At 34.2% G+C, this 24,182-nt stretch overlaps 1 protein-coding gene across 1 annotated transcript in view; it reads left to right on the top strand.

Moving 5' to 3' along the window:
- The first annotated feature begins 573 nt into the window (after positions 1-573).
- The window catches only part of niki (nimA-like kinase), a 37,084-nt gene continuing 13,475 nt past the window's right edge, over positions 574-24,182 (top strand). The window contains exons 1-8 of the mRNA XM_089633047.1: positions 574-619; positions 722-878; positions 2,455-2,637; positions 16,215-16,353; positions 16,437-16,565; positions 17,456-17,691; positions 17,783-17,907; positions 22,774-22,891. Of these exons, the coding sequence (XP_089489173.1) occupies positions 574-619; positions 722-878; positions 2,455-2,637; positions 16,215-16,353; positions 16,437-16,565; positions 17,456-17,691; positions 17,783-17,907; positions 22,774-22,891 (1,133 nt within the window). The remainder of the gene's footprint in view (positions 620-721; positions 879-2,454; positions 2,638-16,214; positions 16,354-16,436; positions 16,566-17,455; positions 17,692-17,782; positions 17,908-22,773; positions 22,892-24,182) is intronic.

Here is a 24,182-nt window from a genome sequence, read left to right as displayed (position 1 = left end):
ACGACTCTATCATTTTTTTTTTTTTCGAACAGATACCGAAAAACAGAGTTACTGGCAGATTACGTCAGATAAACAAACTTTTATTAAAAATACGAATATTATAATTTATATTATCGAATTTGCAAGAAAACGACACAATATCAAAAACACTGGCCATAATATGATTTTACGTTAGAAATAGAAGATTGATTTGAATTGAGAAGAGTTGATATTTATTTTAAGACTATTTTTATGAAATTTCTTTAAAAAGCTTACAAATTCTTGGTTGTTTACATTTTTTACAATGTCATAGACTGTGATTTATTCTATGGAAATGTTTGTAAAAGATGCAGTGAATACTTTTTCGAACGTTTTCCCTAAAGTTCCAGTACGTATTTCATACAGAACTTAAAAGCTAAAGGTCGAAGGACGTTTTTCATTGGAAACCTTATAAATACCTTTCCTAACCACCCGTATATAATCTACGTATAAATTATTTATAGAATTTCTCGCGGCAGCAAAGTGTGTATTTTTGGATGCTGACCGTGCCAAAAGTGTTCATTAAATATAACGATTTAAAGAAAAACTGTCAATATGGATAATCTCGGAGACTACGAAAAGATAAAAACAGTTGGTAAAGGTATGTACCTGACTAACATTTTAGGTATTTAAAATAATCTACATGTATTAAAATGCTAATCATTTTTTCGAACAGTTTAGAAATTTTTAAGTTCGATTTCAGGCGCATTTGGGACTGCAGTTTTATACAGGAAAATTTCGACCGATAAATTGGTGGTCTTAAAAGAAATCAATACGCAAGATTTATCCCCGACGGAGAGACAAATGGCCCTCAATGAAGTTGGGATTCTGTCTTCACTCAACCATCCCAACATTATAGCGTGAGTACAAACCAATGCCTCTTTTTACCTGCATTAACAAAAAAATTATGAATATTTACTATATCCACTTACTGTTCAATCTTAACACTTTGGCCCACTTAAGTCATGAGCCACCACTGGATTTGGTTTGGAAACTTAATAGCATTTTAAAAATGAATGTAAATTAGAAATTAGAACATTGAAACAGAAATGGAAAAAAAGGTAAAACGGTTCCATGATAACTAAACACAATGACAATTCAACACACCTTTCAAAAGTGATTTAAAGTAATTAAAAGTGATGGAAAAAACTAACGTATAAACCTAACCTACATAACCTATTAAATCTAGTTTTTTTTTCGTCAGTTTTCATGACTATATCACCTTTTAAAGGTGTGTTTAATTGTCAATTTGACTAGTTTACCGGTCACCAAATCCACCAACCATTTACATTTTAATTCACAATTTAAAACATTCCGAAAAAGCGAAAATATTTCAGATTTTTTTAAATATTCACTGGATAGTCGTAGATTTTCAAAAGTTTAGCAAATCGTACACTCGTACAGTCGACCACATTGTTCGGCTGGCTACCTAAGCAGTCCAGTGAAATTATGGCAACTTTGAGGTGTACTGGTACCTACCCTGATGTATGGAAGTGAGGCATGGAACTGGCAGAGAAAGGATGAAAGTAGATTGGATGCTGTTGAAATGAGATCCCTTGTGTGATCGTGTGAGGATTGAGGAGATCCGCAAAGAGTGTAAGGCTGATGTAAGCGTATTGAGTAAGATTAAAAAAGGGACGCTTAGATGGTTTGGGCATGTAGAGCGAATGAGCGAAGAAAGGAGTGTAAGGAGGATATACGATGCAAATGCGAATGGTAGCAGAAGTCGGGGACGCCCGAGGAAGACATGACACGAACAAGTGAATCGGATACTCGAGTTGGGCCATATCAAGAGTCAGAATAATAGAAGAGTATGAATGAGGCAAGAAGTGTGTGCCAAGACCGAGTTCTTGATCGAAGGAATCTACAACAGATAAGTGCACGTTTTTACTATGCGTTTAGGCAATTCTTGACCATAATCTTTAAAGTGAGAATAATTTGATATACTTTCTTGGGTATAAAACTCGCCTTTGCTGGAGCTATTTACACGCTCCAACAAATTCCATAGTAAAAAAAGTTGATGTATTATTTCTAGTGGCGGTTCGTAGTCATTGGGAGTTCAGCATTAAAGGGATTTAAAAAAGGAAAGGAAATTGGCTTTTTGTAAGCAGCTTTTCTTCATCATCGAAAATATGTAGATATCATTTTAAAAGCCTGCAGATCTGGAATACCGTTTCGAATAGAATTATTTTTGGCAAAATTTCGGTATAATTTTTTAGCAAAAACCATGGGGTTTTGCAATAAAAGTGATCTTTTTTTATTTTGTCTTATCAAAACCATAGACAAATAAATAAAGTTTGGAATGCATAAACAGCTATTGATGAATTATTTCATGTATATGTTTAAAATTTCAGAAAAACGCGTGAAATACTTTGCCCGAAAATTGTGAAAGTTAGTTTTTAAAGTCTCGAATAATTGAAATCATATTGTCCGAAGGTACGGTGGAAACTTCGAGCACCAGGGTATGCTGATGATCGAGATGGAGTACGCTGATAGTGGAACCCTCGCCCAGCTCATCTCCGCTTCCACCAAACACTTCCCCGAGAGGAAGGTCCTCAACCTGCTGCAGCAGATCTGCTCCGCCATAGCTCACATGCATGCACATAACATTCTGCACAGGTGAGTCGAGAGTTATCTTAGCTATTCATAATACTTAGTCGTTCCGTGAACTGTTGTAGACTTCGCGTCCAAAAAATGGAATTTTCTCTTATTTAATAAATCGAAACCAAAATTTCCTGTGAAATCATAAGATTTGTGTGAGTAGGTACTCAAATACCTACCTACTTAATAAATTACAAGCCATAAAAATATTTCAATTGTGTTATTTCTTAGGGTATTTTCACTGTTTTTTTTTTTTTTTTCGACTAGACAATGAAGGTATTTTTTATTTTATTTTATGTTGACGATTAAATTTTCCATTCTACAACAATGTGCCATTTTTGATTTGCCGCCAAAACGATGACTCGTCACGCGGTTGACGTCACGCCGGGCAACGTTGGTTGTCAGCCATCTTACCAGCCAAAGGCGTTTTCTACATCATAATGATATGTAACCAATTGTAACTATTTCTGAATGACCGTTTTAAATAGTTTTTTTAAATCAATCAACCATGAATGAAAATACTAATATTTTTAGTACGATAATCAAAAAGAGAAAAATAAATTTTAAATCTTCCACAAATTTTTTATAGTAGGTATTCATAGTTTGCAATATCGTATTATACTAGTTAGTAGTTCTATGAATATAATATACTCTTTGATTAGGCTATTGTTGATTACTTCAACTTGACAGCTCGCAACGCTCATGTGTTCTGGCGGAATAAAAAAGTACTTTGAAACACAACTACACACAGCTAGAAACGAGTCGGTCGAGTTAAAACAGGACTTCGCTACGATCAGTCAATAAATTTGTCCAAATAATTGTCACCATCTCAATGAAAATTATTTTGTTCAAACATTGGTTAAGCCGGTAGGCAAATACCATATTGATTATTCCGATTTAACCACGATAGTACGAACTCTGGCGGGATAAAAGGGTATTATATAAAAAGATCACCATCTTGAACCGGAACTGTATGGAGCTTTCTTGCAAACATGAACCTAAAAGACCCTGGACAGAGCTATCTTGAACAATTTGAAGCCGCGGGATGAGATGGAAGATGCGTGAAAAATGACTCTACCGACGGTTAAATTTATTAATGAAATAATATTTCCCATTCCTTGTCTCGTCAAATACCCAAGAAAATCATAATCCATAATTATTGCACTAACTCTTCAGGTTATATTTTTCGGTTCGGTTTTGCGGACAACCAGCTATTTATTACCCGTTGTGTCAATTTGTTTGCTTTTCGGAACTTCCTTGGGTCTTGTTGGGTCTTCCTTGCCGTCATAGTTAGAAATATGAACTAAACGGTGTTAGAAATAAAAAAACACTATGTATCTTTATATTCAAATTTAGAAGAGAACCATAGAATAATTAAAGTGATCATTTCTATGAATCCAAAGGTCCTGACCGCAATTTGAGAAAAAGTATGAAATTTTGTGGCCCTGCATACAATATGGCTATTTCGCCTCACCCTAGATTTGGCTTCAATATCATTCATACAAAATCGCCATAATGCTCTGTCCATGGCATTTTAGGTTCATGATTGTATTATTTACGATTAACGCTTCTACTAAAATGCCGCAAAGAAACTTTGGGGATCTGGTAAATGAAAAAATGAAAATAGGTTGTTGTCTCATGGCGTTTATTTGGGTGAGTCAGTAGCGCAGTTGTGAGATGACTCCAGACCGATGACGATGATGCCAGGTATAAGCGGCAATGGCGGCGGTAGAGTAGTCGAGGCGGTAGCCAGTGAGTCGACACCGCGTTGGTGGAGACCGGACTCGTGGATGTGTTCCGCACTGGGGATAACATGGCGTCTTTCGGGTACTTCAGTGTGAAACAGGATAGCCGAAGGTGGGGTTGACCTGGTCGGCAGATGTGCGGGAGATGCACACCGGCGACGATTCCGCGAGGTATAGGCGCCTGAGATGCGCAGGCCAGGGATGATATCCGGGGGCAGGGTGTTGATGTAATCCCGAGGAGTCCATGATAATCCGTAGTCCGTGCAGAGCCGGGTGTAGGTAGATAGAGCCGTGTAGCGGCGCGATGAAGTAACGGCGGGGCGCAACGCGAGGGCCACTGGCCATGTGGCCGGCTGCTTAGTAGGCTGCGAGCAGTCGCAGGCAGTCGCAGGGCTCGCAGGTTGGTCTCTGTTGTAACTGCTAATTGATGACTGACTGAGTACGTCGTGATGTGCCTCATTTTATAGCCGCCCGGTGCATCTAGAATATTCAGACTTGTAGGTAGGTGCGCCGAATGATAGCATCGTAACTAGAGAGTTCCACCTACGATGAATTTTGCATTGGCGATCGTTCCCGAATATTCTAGTAGCATCGCTACAAAACTAGCACTGATATACCTAAAGACTTACAAGTACATTTTTTAAATCGCGTTCTACGCTTTGAGAATCATTAGGCAATCAGCATCACCGGAGAGTTATTTAGATGGCAAAATATTAATTTACCAGGAGTCGAGTACTAGCGGTGAAAAATAATTTGAACTTTAATAATATATATTGTAGATTGACAGAATAACCTTTTACTGTGGCAGTGTACACATTTACAGACATTATTCTTATCTGTAAGCTTTTGCATTTAAATTTAGGGGAGCTTTACTCACATATACGACACAGTAGATAATCTCAATTGACACATCACCTTGTAATATCCATTCTGAAGATAATAATTTATATAATTTATTTTGAATTATTTATATCGTGTGTGAATTCAATTTGGGAGGCGGGTTTGGTTACCGCCGCCCCGGAAACCATTTATTGGATAACCAACACCTCCGCCATAGGTCACCCCAAGTGGTTCGTTACGTTTGGTGATTTAGCAGGGGTGCCCGGGATCATCGGTCGAGGTGTGTTCAAGATGCGCCTGCGCACCAACCACCTTTCTCTTTCTTTCCCAAAACTTCCTCTCCTTCCTTTCCTCAAAAATACACTCCATACAGCATCCTCAAAGATGACAACGGCCCTGAGGGAAATTATTTTCCTCAAGGCCTCCTGTGTGGGGTTAATGTAAAATATCGAACAGCATAACATCTTACTTTTAAGAATCCTGTGAATTCGAAGTAGCAATCTAATTCCTATCAATTAACTAGAAGGCGATATATTCAAAGTAGCACTTTACAATAAGTTCAATTCGAAGGAGCATTTTACTAAATTGAATGCGGTAAATTCAAAGTACCATCCTACTTACTATAAAAAAAAACTGGAGGGCGATATATTCAGAGTAGCACTTGACTCTCCGAAATACGTTAAGTGGAGATTTCTAATAAGAATAAGTACAATTCGAAGGAGCATCTAACTTTAAAGAATGCTGTAAATTGTAAGTAGCATCCTACTTCCTATCTATAACTGGAAGGCGATATATTCAAAGTAACACTTTACAATAAGTTCAATTCGAAGGAGCATAGAATGCGGTGAATTCGAAGCAGCATTCTACTTACTATCAATTTACTGGAAGGCGATATATTCAAAGTAGCATTTTACTGTTTGAAATGCGACAAGTGGAGATTTCTAATAAGAATAAGTACAATTCGAAGGAGCATCTTAGCGAATAGAATGCAGTAAGTTCAAAGGAGCCTCCTACTTACTATAAAAAGACTGGAAGGCGATATATTCAAAGTAGCACTTAACTTTTTGAAATGCATTAGGTGGAGATTTCTAATAAGAATAAGTAAATACGTGTTTTTAAATATTTTTACGTTATCACTAATTTTAATTACAAAAAACGTAAAGTGAGCATTTATTTTTTATGTATGTTTTCAGTGGAAATACTGATATTTGAGACAATGTATGTTTATTTCCAATAATAAAACATGAGATCATATTTCATCACCTTTCTTAAACTGTTTTTAGTTTTCGGATACGTTCAGAAATATTCCATTTAATAGAAAGCGGTAATACTCCGACCGTTTGACAGAATATGTAAATACAAAACCCAACATTGTCAATTTCATGTAATGTCAAAATGACTAATATCCATAGACATATGAATATTAGTAGACCTGCCCTAAGTGATTAAAAGCGTATTATCCCCACTCCCCATACCGGTTCCATTGAGCCGGCTGGGCTCGCGTACGGCCTCAAGTGATATTTGAAAACGTGACGTCATCATTCTTGTGCGAACTATGGTCGAGGCATCATCAGTTCATTTTACGAAATAACACGGCAAAATGTTTACTTGTACTATGAAAACTGGTAAAAATAGATGCGAAAAAAGAGAATAAACCCAATTGTCGTATTACATTCCATATATAAGCATTATTTTATTTTATTTTAAGCATATTCACATCGTATAATATGAATCAGTTGTTACTATCACATCGAGAAACGTCTGGACGCGAAACACAAAGCTGGTTGGTTGCTGGGAAGTAAATTATGAACATTTATAAAAGTGTCTTAACTAAATACTCTGAAACTAACTACGATTCTGAATATAGAAGCTGCCTTACTTTGCCGAATTTGGACATCGCAAATTTGTTCATAACGTGGCGAGTAATTTGCGCTCCCATGTAAAAATGTCTATTCATTCAAAGCAGATTTTACTTTTAAGAAGTAAATGGTGATATTATAATGCGAGATGCCTATTTACTGTCAGATTGATTTATTGACGAATCACAGTCATCTTCACTCCCTTCGTTCTTCAACAGTTGATTTTACCCCTCGCCTTTATCTTCTCGTCTATTAATTCCTATGTCTGTGCTAATATCCTACTTTAGTTTTTACTCAAATTATACAGCCACCCAAATCATTTTCCGATTTATTTAATAATAATAAAATATGAGAGCATACTTCATCACCTTTCTAAAACTGTTTTTAGTTTTTGGATAGCTCTTTACAAATTAACTACTCAACAACCAAATAATAAAAATTTACTAAATCATTTTAAAGCATATAAAAACAAACTTTCATATATTATAAAAAATACAAAACAAAAGTATTATAAACAAAAGTTGAATCAGGCTGAAAATGATAGTAAAAGAGTGTGGACAGTTATAAAAGAAATAATTGACAAGAAAAAAAAACAAGAATAACGACATCGCTACTATATTTCATGACAACATGAAAACATGTTGTAAAGAAAATCCCTCAAAAGCTGCAAACATACACCTTCTTTGCGAACGTAGGGGAAAATCTTGCCAATCTCATTCATACTGACCCAAATAAAACATTTCCAGACTGTAGTATTGATACTGACAATAATATAGCAACATTCCATGTCACCACAGAGAACGAAATAATATCAATTATAAACGGTATGCAAGGAGGTTCTGCCCCGGGTTTTGATGGAATAACAGTTAATATTTTAAAAAATATTAAAAATCAAATTTCTAAACCGTTAAAACACATAATAAATGTAGGTTTCCAAAGCGGAGTGTTTCCATCAATCTACAAACAAACTACCATTACTCCAATATTTAAATCTGGTAACCCAGAAGAAGTTAGCAATTACCGACCCATATCAGTAATCTCGAACATAGCAAAAATTTTTGAAAAGATAGTTAAAAAAAGGATAAACCAATTTGTAAAATGTAATAAATTAATTAATGAAAATCAGTTCGGTTTTAAGGAAGGTAGAAGCACTCAGGATGCAATTGCAAAATTAACTAGTCTTGTTCATAATTCATTAGATAAATCATTAAAATGCATTGGAATCTTCACAGATCTAAAAAAAGCTTTTGATAGCATATCACACGACAAACTTATAAGTAAATTAAGAAACATTGGATTAAGTGGTACAGCTATAGAATGGATAAAAAGCTACCTTTTCAAACGCCCTCAAGTCGTAAAAATCAACGATGTACTTAGTCAACAAAAAACAAGTCACTTCGGCATACCTCAAGGTACAGTCCTGGGACCGTTACTGTTTATCATTTATGTAAATGACATATTCAATCAAAGATTAAATGGAAAAATAATATCTTATGCTGATGACACTGTCATAATAATTGAAGGTACTGATTGGAATAATGTTAATAACTTAGCAAATACTGATATTAATATACTGAAAAATTGGTTCGATAAAAACCTCCTCTCATTAAATACTGAAAAAACAAAATGTATCCCATCCTCTATCAAAAAATTTAAATTAATACCAGAATTAAAAATTATAATACATCAACTTAAATGTAACAGAACTAATTGCAATCAAGAATGTTCTATACTTAGTCTAACTTCTGAAATTAAATATCTTGGTATATATATAGATCAACATTTTAAATGGAAAAAACAAATTTGTGAACTTGTCAAAAGAATTAGAAAATGTATTTATATATTTATAAGACTTAGAAATATTCTTAGACTAGAAAACCTAAAAAGAGTGTACTATGCAATTGTACAATCTATATTACAATATGGTGTTATTGGCTGGGGAGGAACTTATAACAATATATTATATCCACTTAAAATAGTTCAAAGATTGATAATTAAAGTAATATTGAAAAAACCATCCAAATTTTCTACTGAGATTCTCTTTTCAATATTAAATGTACCCACAATAGACAATATATATAAAAAAATATTCAATTCTACAAATTTATAAAGAAATACAGTTAAATAACTTACAATTCAATTCATCAGCAAGATATCAAAAAACTATCAAAATCCCAAAACTTAATACAAAGCACACACAAAATACCTATCTCTATCTAGGTATAACATATTTTAACATCCTTCCATTATATCTAAAAAATATTGAAGATATTCAGGAATTTAAAATAAAATTAAAAAATTACCTAAAACTACTATAAAAGTCCATATCTTACTCTTATTATTATTTCGTTCAAATCTTGAAACTGTATTATTGATAAATCTTGCCTATTTCTTACTTATCCCTTTGGTTTTGCAAATATATTATTTACTTACTTACATGATTCCATATAATTGAGCTAGGATTCACCCACCAAACACAAGAACCTCGTCTCTTTATGGTGAGGAAAAGCTATTATTATTTACCTTTATAACACTGTATAATATGTATAAATTGTATATTTATTGTAAAAAACATACAAATTTTAAATAAAAAAATAAAATAAAATAAAAATATGTTCAGAAATATTCCATTTAATACAAAACGGTAATACTCCGACCGTTTGACAGAATATGTTAATACAAAATCCAACATTGTCAGAGTTTTATTTGATGTAATGTCAAAATGACTAATATACTTTAGTTTTTGCAAGACACCCAAATCATTTGCCGATTTATGTAATAATAATACATGTCTACAATTTAGGTTAAAAATCTATTTTTATTGGTAGTCCAGCAAAGCTGCTTGTCTGCCGGTTCTCCCTCAACATTTTGTCTTATATCTATAAGAATATAAAGCAGAATTTTACATATTACATAATTATATAGAAATGTGAAATTTTTTGTTTGTACTGTGTTAACATCAAAAGAAACAACAGTATAGTTTACGGAGTAAAAGTTATCAATTAATGTTTTTGAAAGTAAAATTATGATACATTGATTTATCTTTTGATATCCACTTTTTTTACGTTTTAGTGTTAGGTTTTTCATTTTCCTCAAGTGCCTCAAGTTATTTTTTAGGTTATTAAAAATCACTGGTACCCTATATTCCAGCGTTCGGCCTCCATACTTATTAGATATTAATGGGATGATCAAACCTATGTTTTCCGTAAAGCGAGTGCTGTGAATGTGCCCAATGGTATTTTATACTTACTTTCTTCCCAGTTATCCATGATAGTAAGGAACCATAGAAGTCCTTTAATAGTAAGTATACCCTCTGAACAAAACAATAGTTGTACATTGCTTCTTTGTCTGTATATATTAGATATAACATTTTTTTCACGATATCGATAGGTAAAATTTGTACATATTTAATATAAGTAAGTATTGCTTGAATATCCCCATGTTCTCATTCCTTATATAAGGATAGAATCTACCAAGGAAAAATATGGGGCAATATAAATCTTAATTTAAAAAAATTATTTGGTAGGGTTCAGCTCGTTACCTATTGTCACTTGCTTATTCCATTTAAATTTATTGTCAACAATTACTCCCAAGCAAGTATACTCGATAACAAATTCAGTTTATTCACATCGGTAAGAGTTTTTAATTTGTCCATGAATTCAATTGAAATTATGCACAGTTAGATTAATGTACATACATTTGGTTTTCTGTATATTAATAATTAATCATACACAAGTGCCCATTTCAGCGGTTAATTGAAGCCGGTTTGCAGTTCTTGAATCGCTTCTAGGGGATTTTCATTACCAGTGCGGTGTCGTTTGCGAAAATGAATCTACTTGCTTTTCTAAATAGTTTCGACATTGCCGTTACATAAATAATATACAAGTTTGTACCCGAAATTGACCCCTGCGGGACCTCTGACTTAGGGCGGGTTGTTTCGGAGAACTTGAACAATTCTTCAAATTTCAAAGTTAATTTTCAAGTTCTGTGAAAGATATTTTTAAGTTTTGTTTTTATTTCAGTTCTGTCAAGAAACTAGCCTATAATTATATAATAACAGAATTTGAATGGGACTTTCACAGAACCCGTAAATGAACGTTGAAATTTGATGGATTGTTCAAATTCTCCGAAACAACCCGTCCTTAATAAATCGATTTACTCATCTCGACAGTATTGTCGCGACAGAAGACCGTATCGCATCGCTATGTCGTGTAACTCATGTAATATAATTATAAACGAGTGTCTTACGTTCATTCAAAACAAGGCAGACACTCTGGATGAGATTGCAATTACACAATTATGCATCTCTACTTACTCCGAAGAGGAAATAAAGGAGGCGAAAACTATCCTGTTTGAAAAGCTTCCGGATAAACGTACTTTGCGGAAAGGAGATGCAGAATCAGCCGAGACCTCCAGGACATCCTGAGAGCATTGAAGGAGACCGATCCTGATAAGCTACCAGTGTTCGCTGCTAAACAATTACATAAATTGCCTCCCATCAACTTCGACAGCATAGATGTGTCCAAACTCCTTAAGGAACTCAATGCACTGAAAACGGAAATAACGCATATAAAAACCGAACTAAAAGATTCATCGACCACAAAAAATGAAGACATAAAACAAGAACTGGCACTAATAAGAGAACAAATTGCAAATATTCAGGTACCAAACAAACAAAGTGACTTAACTGGGAATTCGGAAGTAATTATTAACCACTCAATTGTGGGTAAGTCACGATTTTCAGATAGTAAACAAATACCGACGGGCGGCGCATCCTGCTTATCGACTGGTTCTAGTAATACAGTGTCAACCACACACACAAAGACAATGAACGAACACACTACAAATAGTCCAGTGCAGCCGGGAATGAACTTCGCACACGCTTTAAAACAAAATAATAAACAGGTATCGCGTGACCGCGGTCCGCGGCCTCGGCCTCCTGCGGAAGATGAGAAAGGATTTACATTAGTAACTAGAAAACCCAAACGCAACTTGAGAGGAAAAGCAACCTCTACGACACTGAAGTCGGCAGATTTAATTATGTCAATTTATATTTCACGGTTTACATTGGAAACTACAGAGGACGACGTAAAGACCTACCTTGCAGATAATGGTCTCGAAAATACTAAGATCGAAAAAATTAAGCCTTACCGTCCCACGCCATTTAACACCTTTAAACTTTCTGTAAAAGCAACTGAAGGGCCGAAATACCTGGTGGAAGAACTATGGCCGGAAGGAATTGTATTCCGTAAATATATAGAATCGCGTACATCAACCAAAAATCAAAATGACAACCGATAAATTAAGAATTATTTCGATTAACTGCAGATCGGTCCGTAGCTCCGAAAAATTTATTCACGATCTCTGCGAATCATATGACATTATACTAGTCCAAGAAACGTGGCTACTCCCAACCGAGATTGAATTTTTATCTAATATTCACCCGCATTTCAATAGCTTGGGCACCTCTGCCGTCAATATAGCTAACGGTCCCCTACTAGGTCGGCCGTACGGCGGAGTGGGAATAATTTACAAGCAAAACTTAAGGGTTACCACAATCCCGATGGACAATTGTCGTATGGCCGGAATCGAGGTGAGTCTAAATACTGAAAATTTAACCATCTTCACAATCTATATGCCGACTTGCTTAACTGACAACTTTGTGGAGTTTACCAACTGCCTGGCCTCCTTACAAACGATCATTGATGACAAAGATTATATCAATTCAATTATTATCGGAGACTTCAACGCTAATCCCGACTCACTCTTTGGAATAGAGCTAAAATCTTTTTGTCAAGAATTCGAATACATTTGTGCCGACACCGAAATTTTACCTGAGAATTCTTACACATACGTCAGTGACGCGCATAGTACTACCAGGTGGTTAGACCACTGTCTAGTTACAAAAAATATTTACAAACAAATTATCGATATGAAAATACATTACGATGTTGATTGGACTGACCACCGACCCCTCGAAATAACTTTAAATACGAATGGAATAGTAACATCGGAAGTATTTTCATCTATATTAAGGGATCCAGCATTATGGAATCCGAAAAATATACGTGATATCGGAATTTACAACTCATGTTCGCAAACTTATCTAGCTAAAATCAACCCAAAAAATACATCTCTTGAGGACGGTGGCAACCCTGAACGTGCCAAAATAAAACACCTCTACGGATGTATAGTACAAGCATTACGAGACAGTGCCACTAGTATATTTAGAAATACTACTACACCAAAATATAAGCAAGTTTGTGGATGGAATGAATTTGTCGCAGACAAATACGAAAAATCAAGACAAGCGATGCTCACCTGGATTGATAATGGGAGACCGCACAATGGTCCCATCGCCGAGGATAGAAGGACAAAGCGTGCCGCCTTCAAAACAGCTCTAAAACAATGCCAAAAGAATTCGACACAACTCCAGATGGATAAAATAGCAGCGGACTTAGATAATCGGGACTTCAAATCATTTTGGAACAAGTCTAATAAAATGTTGAACATGCGTTCCAAAGTTTCGTGCAACATAAACGGAGAAACAAATCCTGAAGTAATTGCCAATATTTTCAAAAAACATTTCGCGACTACTACGCCGACCATCTCCTCAAACGAAACGCATTTGAACGCCTATGATGATATTGACCCCATAGTCACTGCAAACATGGTGAAAACCGCCATTAAAAACATGAAATCCGGAACATCAGCAGGACATGACGGCTTAAGTATCGAACACGTCAAACATGCAGGGGTAGCGATTCTGAAACTACTGGCAACATTGTTTACCGATATCATAAAGAGTGGTTATCTACCCAAAGACATGACAAAGACAATCATAATACCGATAGTAAAATCTAAACTGACAGACATAACTTTACAGGAAAATTACAGACCGATATCCATCGCCACAGCGACCGCCAGAATATTTGAACGAGTTCTCTTAGACCAAGTCGGACCCCAATTGAAAACGAAAGACAATCAGATGGGTTTCAAAACAGAATGCTCCACGGACTCAGCCATATTCTGCGTAAAACGGACGCTGGAATACTACAGGAAAAGAAAAACAACAACTTACGCATGCTTTTTGGATCTTAGTAAGGCATTCGACAGAGTTTCCCACCCCCTACTATGGAAAAAACTAAAGGAAAGAGGGATACCATGGAAAGTGGTAAAAATTCTCGAATCATGGCATCGCCAACAGGAAAACCTTGTAAAGTGGAAAGATGGATTCTCAGAACCCTATTTCTTGAAAAGCGGGGTCAGACAGGGTGGATGTATGTCCCCAGTACTGTTCAACTTATACATGGACGAATTAACCCACAGGTTAAACAATGCTGGAGTGGGCTGCCACATCGGAGGTCTATGTGTTAACAATATGAGCTACGCAGATGATATGGTTCTGATGGCACCGTCAATACGGGGATTAAGAATTCTCCTGAAAATCTGTGAGGAATTTGCTCACGAAACCAACATGATCTATAATGCGAAAAAAACAGCACTGTTGGTCATAAAACACGGGGAAGGCCCAAAAAACATTCCCCCAGTCTTTTTGAATGGTGAGATTCTGAAAACAGTAGAAACCACAAAATATCTAGGACATATCATCAACAACAAGTTAACGGATGATGAAGATATTGACAGGCAGAGGCGTGTACTGAGTATAAAATGTAACATGCTCAGTAGAAGATTCCGGCTCTGTAGTCCACGAGTGAAAAGGACGCTCTTCTTAGCCTTTTGCACCACCCTGTACACATGCGAGCTCTGGGCTAATTTCAAGAAAAGAACAATGGAAAGGCTTCGGGTTCAATATAATAACGCTTACCGATTGATGTTCGGACTCCCCAGGCACTGCAGTGCCTCCTCGATGTTAACAGAAGGGCGAGTTCCAGGATTTACAGCTCTGTTAAGAACCAGGATTGCAGGACTGAGGGAAAGGATAAACCATTCCAGAAACACTATTATCATAGAATCGCGTCTGACTTCAGGATCGAGCATTGAAGACCATTGGAGAAAGATACTTGCTCCCACAATCTTAGATCCGTTGGATTCCCGTGCTTCTCTGCTTTAACTTAATTTCATTTTTAATTTTTTAATCTCTTTTTATTTATTTTATTTATGTTACTCTATGTAAATATTATTTGTACTTATCTCATCTATGGGATGTGTGGGATTGCACTAACCTCCCCACATCCTGGAATAAAGAATTTATTATTATTATTATTATTTACAATTTATACGTTCATTTTTCTATTTGATAAGTAGTTACTAAAAAAATTAAATAGTTTACCACGAATTCCAATCATTTTTATTACCTTAATAATTTGTTTATGACATTGAATGTCAAAGTATTTTAAGAAATCAACAAAGAGTAGGTACTAGTACATGTTTTCTAACTGTTTGTTCATAATTTTTTTTTGTAGTTTGTCACAGCTTTTTTTCTGAAAACCATACTCACCTATAATACCCGTTTTATTTCAATATGTATCTAAGTTTATCGATATGCGAGTATATATTTTTGTATGAAATGGGCTTATAATTATTTATAGTAGAATGATTACTGTCTTTAGAAAATAGGTTTAACAATGCTAGATTCTAATCCATCGAATATATGACTCGTATCAATTATTAAGTTATTGAAATGTGCAATTATTGGGCTAAGTAATTTAAAGTTTTTTTTTAATATTATACATACGAATTTGATCAGCGCCTGGGGTCCTGGAATTTTTTCATCTCGGATAATAAATTCTATTTTTTCGAGTTGTTAGCACATGTCAAATTAAAGGATTTTTAATTCTACGAAATCTTATAACTAGATATTTGCTTACATTTAGTTTTAAATTGTCTCTTGGCATAAAAAAAAGTTTAAACAAGTTATTGGACAATGTTTGGCAGCCATTAATATTTCTTATGGATATTTTCATATTTTTTGCTCGGAAAAATGGCACAATGTTTTTTTACTACAGGATTTGTCGGTAAGACAGTCTAATATGCGGTGCCTTGTACTTTCCTCTTCCTACTGTCGCAGGTGGTGGTCAATGTATTCCATACAAATACGCAGTTGAATATTACCGATTAACCAAATTTTCAGAAAAGATCAGTTTTTTAATCGGCTTGCAGAAATCTCAACAAATGAATATTCTTGCAGAGATTTAAAAACGGCGAATGTGTTCATGAATTCTGGCGGAAATGTGAAAATTGGCGATTTCGGCATATCTAAAGTATTGACCACAAACGCTCAAGCCCAAACAGTACTGGGTACTCCGTATTACATAAGCCCTGAAATGGTAAGTATATCTTCTTTCAAAAAATAACTAGCCGCTTATTAAAAATAAAAGAAAATGCAATTAAGTAACATTTTATTTTTCAGTGTGAAGGAAAAGATTACAATGAAAAATCCGACATTTGGGCAATGGGCTGCATTCTCTACGAAATGTGTTGCCTACATAGGACTTTTCAAGCTTCTAGTCTTCCAGCTTTAGTCAATAAAATTATGAAGGTGAGGCGGGGTGCATTAAATTGAAATTTACGCGGTTTGAACTATTTAGCAGAGATTTTTTTAAAAAGAGAATATATTATGTTTTTTCCGGTATTATTGATAAGAAATGCCGATTGTTTTTGTATCAATGGGATAGATTAGTTAAACTGATGAATAAATGCGCATCTGTCTTTAACAAATGATTTCCTAGAATTTTCGTAATAACAGGTTAAACAGAAAATCTTCCATCATTGTATTCCCAGAGAGAGGTTATACCTGACGTTATCGTTCTAGTATTTTTTTTGTATTTTTCGCTTTCATGCAAGACGTGTGAAAAGGAAGAGAACGATCGTCGATGACGTACGTACGATTCTCTTTAAATACCCCCCGGTAGGTTTGGCTTGGAATATTATCCACTGGACAACTAAATACCCTATTTTATAAGCAATAATTATTAGCCTGAAACACTCATCCACATTGAAAAATCTCCTGATAAAAGATACATGACGCCAACGGGACTTGAACCCGTGTCCTTTCGATTTCCGGTCGACAGCTCTGACCACTGAGCTATGGCGGGTTATCTCTTATCCGCGAAATAATTCAATATACATATACTAGTGTTTCATTCAACAATTACTGCTTGTTACATTTTTTCACCTGAAACAACCAACTTTATTTTATATGAGAAAGGCATTGTAAGTGCTAACTCACTCACTAAATACCCCCCCCAGTAGGTTTGGTTTGGAATATTATCCACTGGACAACTACATACCCCCCCCCCCTCCCGTAGGTTTGGTTTGGTTGTTTGTTGTGGGAAGGAATTAGTCAATAATTTTTATACAAGCTGTTTTCTTCATTGGGTAATAAATTACTCAAGAAATCCCCATAAATCAATGTGCTTTTTGTTTTAGGCGGAATACAAACCGATTCCTTCCGGTTACTCTGATAAATTAAATAACATAACAAGAGATCTACTTGAAAAGAATCCGGACCGGCGTCCCACAGCAAGAGAAGTCCTCGAGAAGAGAATTCCTGAAATACTGTCGTCTTTGGGCAACCATGGATATATTTACATCGACCCTTGTCATATCACGAATTCTTCCAACAGTCTGTCACAAATGAAAATGTTGAAAGATACTCACGAAAGGTACTGTTAGAAACTAAACGATTTTACAAAGCGGGCGTTGTAATAGTTCTATATTAGCTGCTTTCAAATTACGTTATTTCATTGATTTCAGATCGGTAATTTACCAAGTGAAATCTTTTGAGAAAAATCTAAATATATATCCAATTCAACTGCCCCCAAAATCTAAAATATTACACGTCGCAACTGGTTACAATCACTTCATTGCTGTGACTGACGGTGAGTAATTTGAATATATTGTTACTTTTAGTTAACAGCAAACCATGGGTCCAAAAAAGTATATATATAATTTTCTCTTATTTAATAAATCAAAACCAAAATTTCCCCTGAAATCACAAGATTTTAAAATATAATATACAAATACGTTTTGACATAAATCACCTCATTAGACCGAATTCGTTCTGATGTGGCAGAAATTAAATCTAGTTCTAATATCTTAAGGTAAATGAGAAGAACGAATAAAATAAAAATTCCATGAGATAATTATAAATGAAACAAATAAAAACTTGAAAAAATTATATAAAAGGAAAAAAGAAAGGAGAGGAAAGAAAAGTAAAGAAAGGTTAAGAAAACAAGGGTAAAGAAAGAAAGGTTAAGAAAAGAAAAGAAAAGAAAGGAAAAGAAAGAAAAAAAAAAAAGAAAAAAAGAAAAAAAGAAAAAAGGATAGGATGAGAAAAGAAAAGAAAAGTAAAGAAGAAAAAAGACAAGAAAATCATCAAAAGGAAAGGAAAGTAAAGGAAAAGAAAAGAAAATAAATTATATGAGAGAAATAATTTATTTCAAGTAAGGAATTATACAATTTGTCCAAAGAAATGTCACATAACTCAAATTCTTTTTCAAACTTTCTTCATACAGGTAGGTACCTAACATGATATTGAAAAAATGTGAATAGTCTTAACATGATGGAAGAAGTCATAGACGCCCGAGAAAGACATTAGTAATAGCGAAGCATTGCGGGGTCCACTAGTAAAGTGTAAATAAACAAAACGATTTCACATTTGAAAAAAGAATCTTTATTGAACCATGGTCAAAGCTTTGATTATATAAATGTCATATTTATATAATTAAATAATATTATAATTATTTATATATCATAATTATTTTAATTTTTTTTAACTTCCGATTTAGTTGTCCGGGTTAAATCTTCCCCAAAGGAAAAACTTAACCCTTCCACTCACTTTTCCACAAATGATCATCTAGTCAATCAACATTATGTAAGTGCATTATATAAGCGAAATAAATACAAAACAATACAAGAACAACACGTCAACTCACCAGAGATCAAATGGGAAAATAATTCACCGACTCCAGATATTTTCATATCAGAGGGTTCGGCTCGGTAGAACTTCTAACAGGGCCTATAAATCCTACTGATCCCTCAACATAAATATTTAAAAAATCTTTTGTTATCCTACATGTATTCAAAATGACCGACTTTTGCATCTTTATATATAATTTTTTTGATAGATCTAATACGCCTAAATTTTTAATTAGAGAGCTAGGTATAATGCCAGTAGCCGAAATAACGAATGGTAATATTTTTATAGTCTGAGAATGCCAAATTCTTTTTATTTCTTTTCCTAAATCTGTGTATTTTCTTATTTTTTCACTAACAGATTTTTGAATATTACAGGAATTTGGAATAGCGACATCAATGATATAAGTTATTTTTTAATTTTGTCATGTAAAACTATATCGGGTCTATTATGACTAATCGCTCGGTCTGTTAGTATAGTTTTATCATAATATATTTTATAAAATTCGTTTTCTAAAAATGAATTTGGTTCGTATTCATAATATGGTACTACATTACGGCAGTCAATCAAGTTATGTTTAATTACCAAATTTTGGTGAATTATTTTTAAAACTTGATTGTGCCTAAATGTATATTCGGACGGTGCTAATATAGAACATCCCGATATAATATGTTCTATAGTTTCCGGAAAAGCCAAACATTTTCTACACAAATAATCAATTTGATTTGTATCTTTGATTATATGCTTTCTATAATTTTTAGTATTAATGACTCTATCCTGAATGGCAAGCATAAATCCTTCTATTTCTGCGCTCAACTCTCCAATACTCAACCATTTGTTTGACGAAATTTTGTCAACATACGTTTGGTTGAGATGATTGAAGTGTTTTGCGTGTAAAATTTTATTTGACCAGGAATCTAATAATTCCTGGTTGGGATTTATAAAAATGTTGGCATTCTCATCGTATAAATTTAAAGGTGTAATATTTCTATCTGCCTTGCAAATTATTTTGTGCATTTCTGAGCTATGAGCTTTCTTATGGAAAAAAGTTCTTAGCATTTCTACCTGATTATGTTTCAAAGAAGTTATTTTGACTATACCTCTACCTCCTAAATTTCTAGGAAAATTAACTCGTTCTATAGCTGAATTTGGATGATGGCAATTAAACTTTGTTAGCGTAGTTCTAATTAATCTTTCTAAGGTATCTAAATCTGTATCAGACCATTTAATTATGCCAAATGAGTACGTTAATAGAGGTATTGCCCAAGTATTTATTGCTTTTACTAAATTTTTAGCAGATAGATTGCATTTTAAAATTTTCCTGATCCTATTGTGAAATTTAATCCTAATATCATTTTTAATACTACTATGGTCTAATCTATTTGATTGTGGGTATCCTAAATACTTATAAACCTCATCCCTTTTCATACTAGTAATTTGGAAATTTCTAAATATACTCTCGTCCCCATCTACAATTTTGCCTTTCTCTATATGGATCGTTCTACATTTATCTAAACCAAAAGTCATTTTGATATCATCTGAAAAGTTTTTAACTACCTCGATCATTTTCTCTAAATTTTGTTCAGAATTCGAAAATAATTTTATGTCATCCATATATAATAAATGCGAAATTGTACTACTCTCCCTTGTATTACCCTTAACTTTTATTCCAAACTTGCTTTTAATTAACATTTTAGATAGAGGATTCAATGCTAAACAAAACCAAAGAGGACTCAATGAGTCTCCTTGAAAAATTCCTCTTTTAATTGAAATGCCCGGTATTACTATTTTCTTACCTTTTAAATTGATAAGTAAATTGGTATTCCAAAAGGACATAATAAAAAAAGCTAATAATAATGGGGTTAATTTTATATATATTTAATACTTTGATCAGCCACGAGTGCGGGACACTATCGAAAGCCTTTTGGTAGTCTATATAGCAAGTATGTAAATTACGTTTTCGAGTTTGAATCTGTTTTAGAATTACAGAATCAATAACTAATTGTTCTTTACATCCCATATGTTTTCTGCGACAACCTTTTTGTTGTTCAGATAAAATATTTTTTTCATCTAAATGAGTATATATTAAATCTGTTAAACAAGAGGTCAAAATTTTGTATATTGTCGGTAAACATGTAATGGGTCTGTACTGAGAGGGATTATTAATATTTTCGCTTTTGGGTAACATATAAGTAATGCCCTTAGTTAGAAAATTTGGAAAATTTTGTGGTTGACTGACAAATTTTGAAAGATTTTTTGCCAAAAGAGGATGTAAAGTAGTCAGACGTTTGTACCAAAAATTATGTATCCAATCGCAAACCGTGGCTTTCCAATTATGAGTATTTTTAATAATTTTGGTTAACAATTCAACCGATATATTAGAAAAACTCATTTGTTCAATGCCTGAAAAATTGAGTTCTTCATTTTCTATCCAGGGAGTTGACTCGTTATGTTTTATATCTTTACTCCAAATTTTAGTCCAAAAATCGCGCATATCTGATTCAGATGGCAATGGAATATTATTATTCGAAATAATATTTTGTTTATCGTCAAGTTTGGAATAAAATATTTTTTAATTTTTCTGGAATAATCTATTATTATTTTTTTTATTATACGTAGGTATAATTATATCTTTTTAATCTACTAGCTTTTACCCCTAATTTTTGTTTTAATAAATCCAATAAATCATTGATTATATTTTCATTATTATGACTATCAATGTTATAACCAAATTTTCTACCAATTTCATCTACATGTCTCAAAATTTTCCTACTTCTATTTCCATTTTTATATTCTATTACTCTAGCTATGTTACTTCTTAAAAATACTACATCATTTTCTAATCTGATCTGCCATTCTGGTTTACTATAACTATATGATCTATCGTCAGAGGATGATAATTTAATTCCTAACTTATTACAAACAGTAATCGCACTAGCGTATACTATTGTATGAAGATCTAAAAAACTAATTTCGTCAAATACGATTTTTGGTAAAATTATGTTATTTAATTCAAAAATTAATTTAGATAATTTCTTTGACGTATGCAATTTCGGTAATTTTGGTCTAACTGTTGGCTCTACATCTATATATCTGTTTATATTATTATGAAGTAAGTTAGCTAATTCTACTATATTTTCATCAACAAAGTTTAAATTTGCAATGTTGATTTCCCTAAGATTATAAATAACGTCTAAGTTATTTGAATCTACTGTAATATCATTGGACATTTCGACTAGAATATTATCCAAACTATCTACATTCAATGCATCTGATATGACATTACTTGTGTTAATTTGTTCTAAATTATTTCCTCTTTGCAATCTATCCTCTACTTCTCTTTTAATCTGTTCTAATGTGACTACAGAAATTAAATTATTTTTAAAAATAGCTCGCTTTTGGTCTGCTAATCTTTGTTCGCTTACTTGGGCAATCGGATAATTTTGTGAGAAAAGTAAATGTAATTTTTTCCTGTATAACAACATATCTGTTTCTACTTTGGTTACATAAAAATATGAACGAACAATGAACATATTGACATATAAAATTAATTATTAATTGTCATATTTATATAATTAAATATATATTAATAATATTATAATATTTATATAATCAAAGGGTCAAAGTTAGCTTCTAGTCAGTGTAGCTTGCTTGAATAATAAAGTGGCTGCTGTAGATTTTCGAAAACGGAAAACAAATTTACAGACAGATGAATTGTCAACCGGGGAGTCAAAACCATGTCAAAACATGACGTCGCTACCAGTCGCTACGTTTGGTCAGTAATTAGATTAAACTGAGTAAAAACTGATATTTCTGTTTTATTTTACAGAAAATCTGGTATTCACTTGGGGTGAAGGAAGCAGAGGACAACTCGGACACGGTGACACCAAACAGTGGCTTCAGTATCCAACCGTCGTAGATTCGCTTTCAGTAAATAACATTATCATGTGAGAATAATTTCTTAAGCTGCCAGTTCACATTGGGCCAACGCGTTGTTACGCCAAGCCGCCAACGTGTGAACGCTGTTGGCGCCAAGATCCTTTGATATGTGCTGGCAGGATTACAGTATAAAATATCACACGCGCATGGCCGGTCCTGATGCCAAACGGCGACTGGCGCTAGTAAAACCTCCAAGGCGATGTTTAAGGTGTTATCAGCGCCTTGGCAAATCGGCTCCCGGAGTTGGAGTGGACTGCTAGGAGGTAACTGATGAGTGATCTATCCCCCACGCTGCAGCGCAAGGCCAGTTGGATAGGTCAAGGAGTCTTCCCAAACCAGCCTCTTCCAATCTGGTGCGCCACTCAGCTGATGGACAGGCGTATCCTGAACACACCTCACCCTTTGAACCCGGGCACCCCTGCTAAATCACCAAACTTAGCGAACCAAAAGTATGAAAGAGATGGCATGAAAATGAGGAAAGTTAGTAATTAGGTAGGTATATATAATATAATATTTTTTTACAGTATTCACCAAAGATATTAGAAGAACGAGATGTGCTATGCGCAGTTCGTACTGAGTGGAATTGTTTTGCCGAGTGTCGCCGGTTTTGTTCACCAATACTACTGCACACCTTCGCTTGCGCTAAGGTATCCGCACTAATACATAGAACAGATTTCTGTGCGTACACGTCCCGATACCGTTCAAAGTACCCTAATTAGGTAGTACTCCGGCTACGGTCCGGCGGCCAACATAGCATATCTCGTTCTTATATCTTTGGTATTCACCAATCAGGAACTGCAGTCAATTTTTTTTATCAATAATGACCTTCTATTTAGTCTTTGCTTCTAACGTATACCTGTACATATTTTTTATTTTTATAGTTTTAATAATTAAAATAATTTTCAACATTATAATTTATTGGGTCTCCCGAAAATATGACAGGGCCTTATGAAAAAAAAAGTTTTCGACCTCGACAGACCTACAGATCTTTGTCAAAAATCCAAAAAACCGTGAAATTTTTTACCATTTTTCAGTTTTTGAGAATTTTGAACCTTAAATACTAATTTTTCACAAAGAATAATCAGTTTCCGACAACCGTCGTGTCGGAAGGACGTACTGTTAAGATATGTCGTGCAACGCATGTAATATCATTATAAACGAGTGCCTCGCGTTTATCCAAAACAAGGCGGACACTCTCGATGAGATCGCGATCACGCAATTATGTACCTCCGCCTTCTCGGAGGAGGAAATAAAGAACGCGAAGACCATCTTGTTCGACAAACTTCCGGACAAACGAAC

The sequence above is a fragment of the Hesperophylax consimilis genome, chromosome 6, assembly GCF_061612785.1.
Source record: "Hesperophylax consimilis isolate HC1 chromosome 6, BYU_Hcon_1.0, whole genome shotgun sequence".
Lineage (NCBI taxonomy): Eukaryota > Metazoa > Arthropoda > Insecta > Trichoptera > Limnephilidae > Hesperophylax > Hesperophylax consimilis.
Note: the sequence above shows the minus strand (reverse complement) of the source record. Positions and strands in the feature narration are given on the sequence as shown.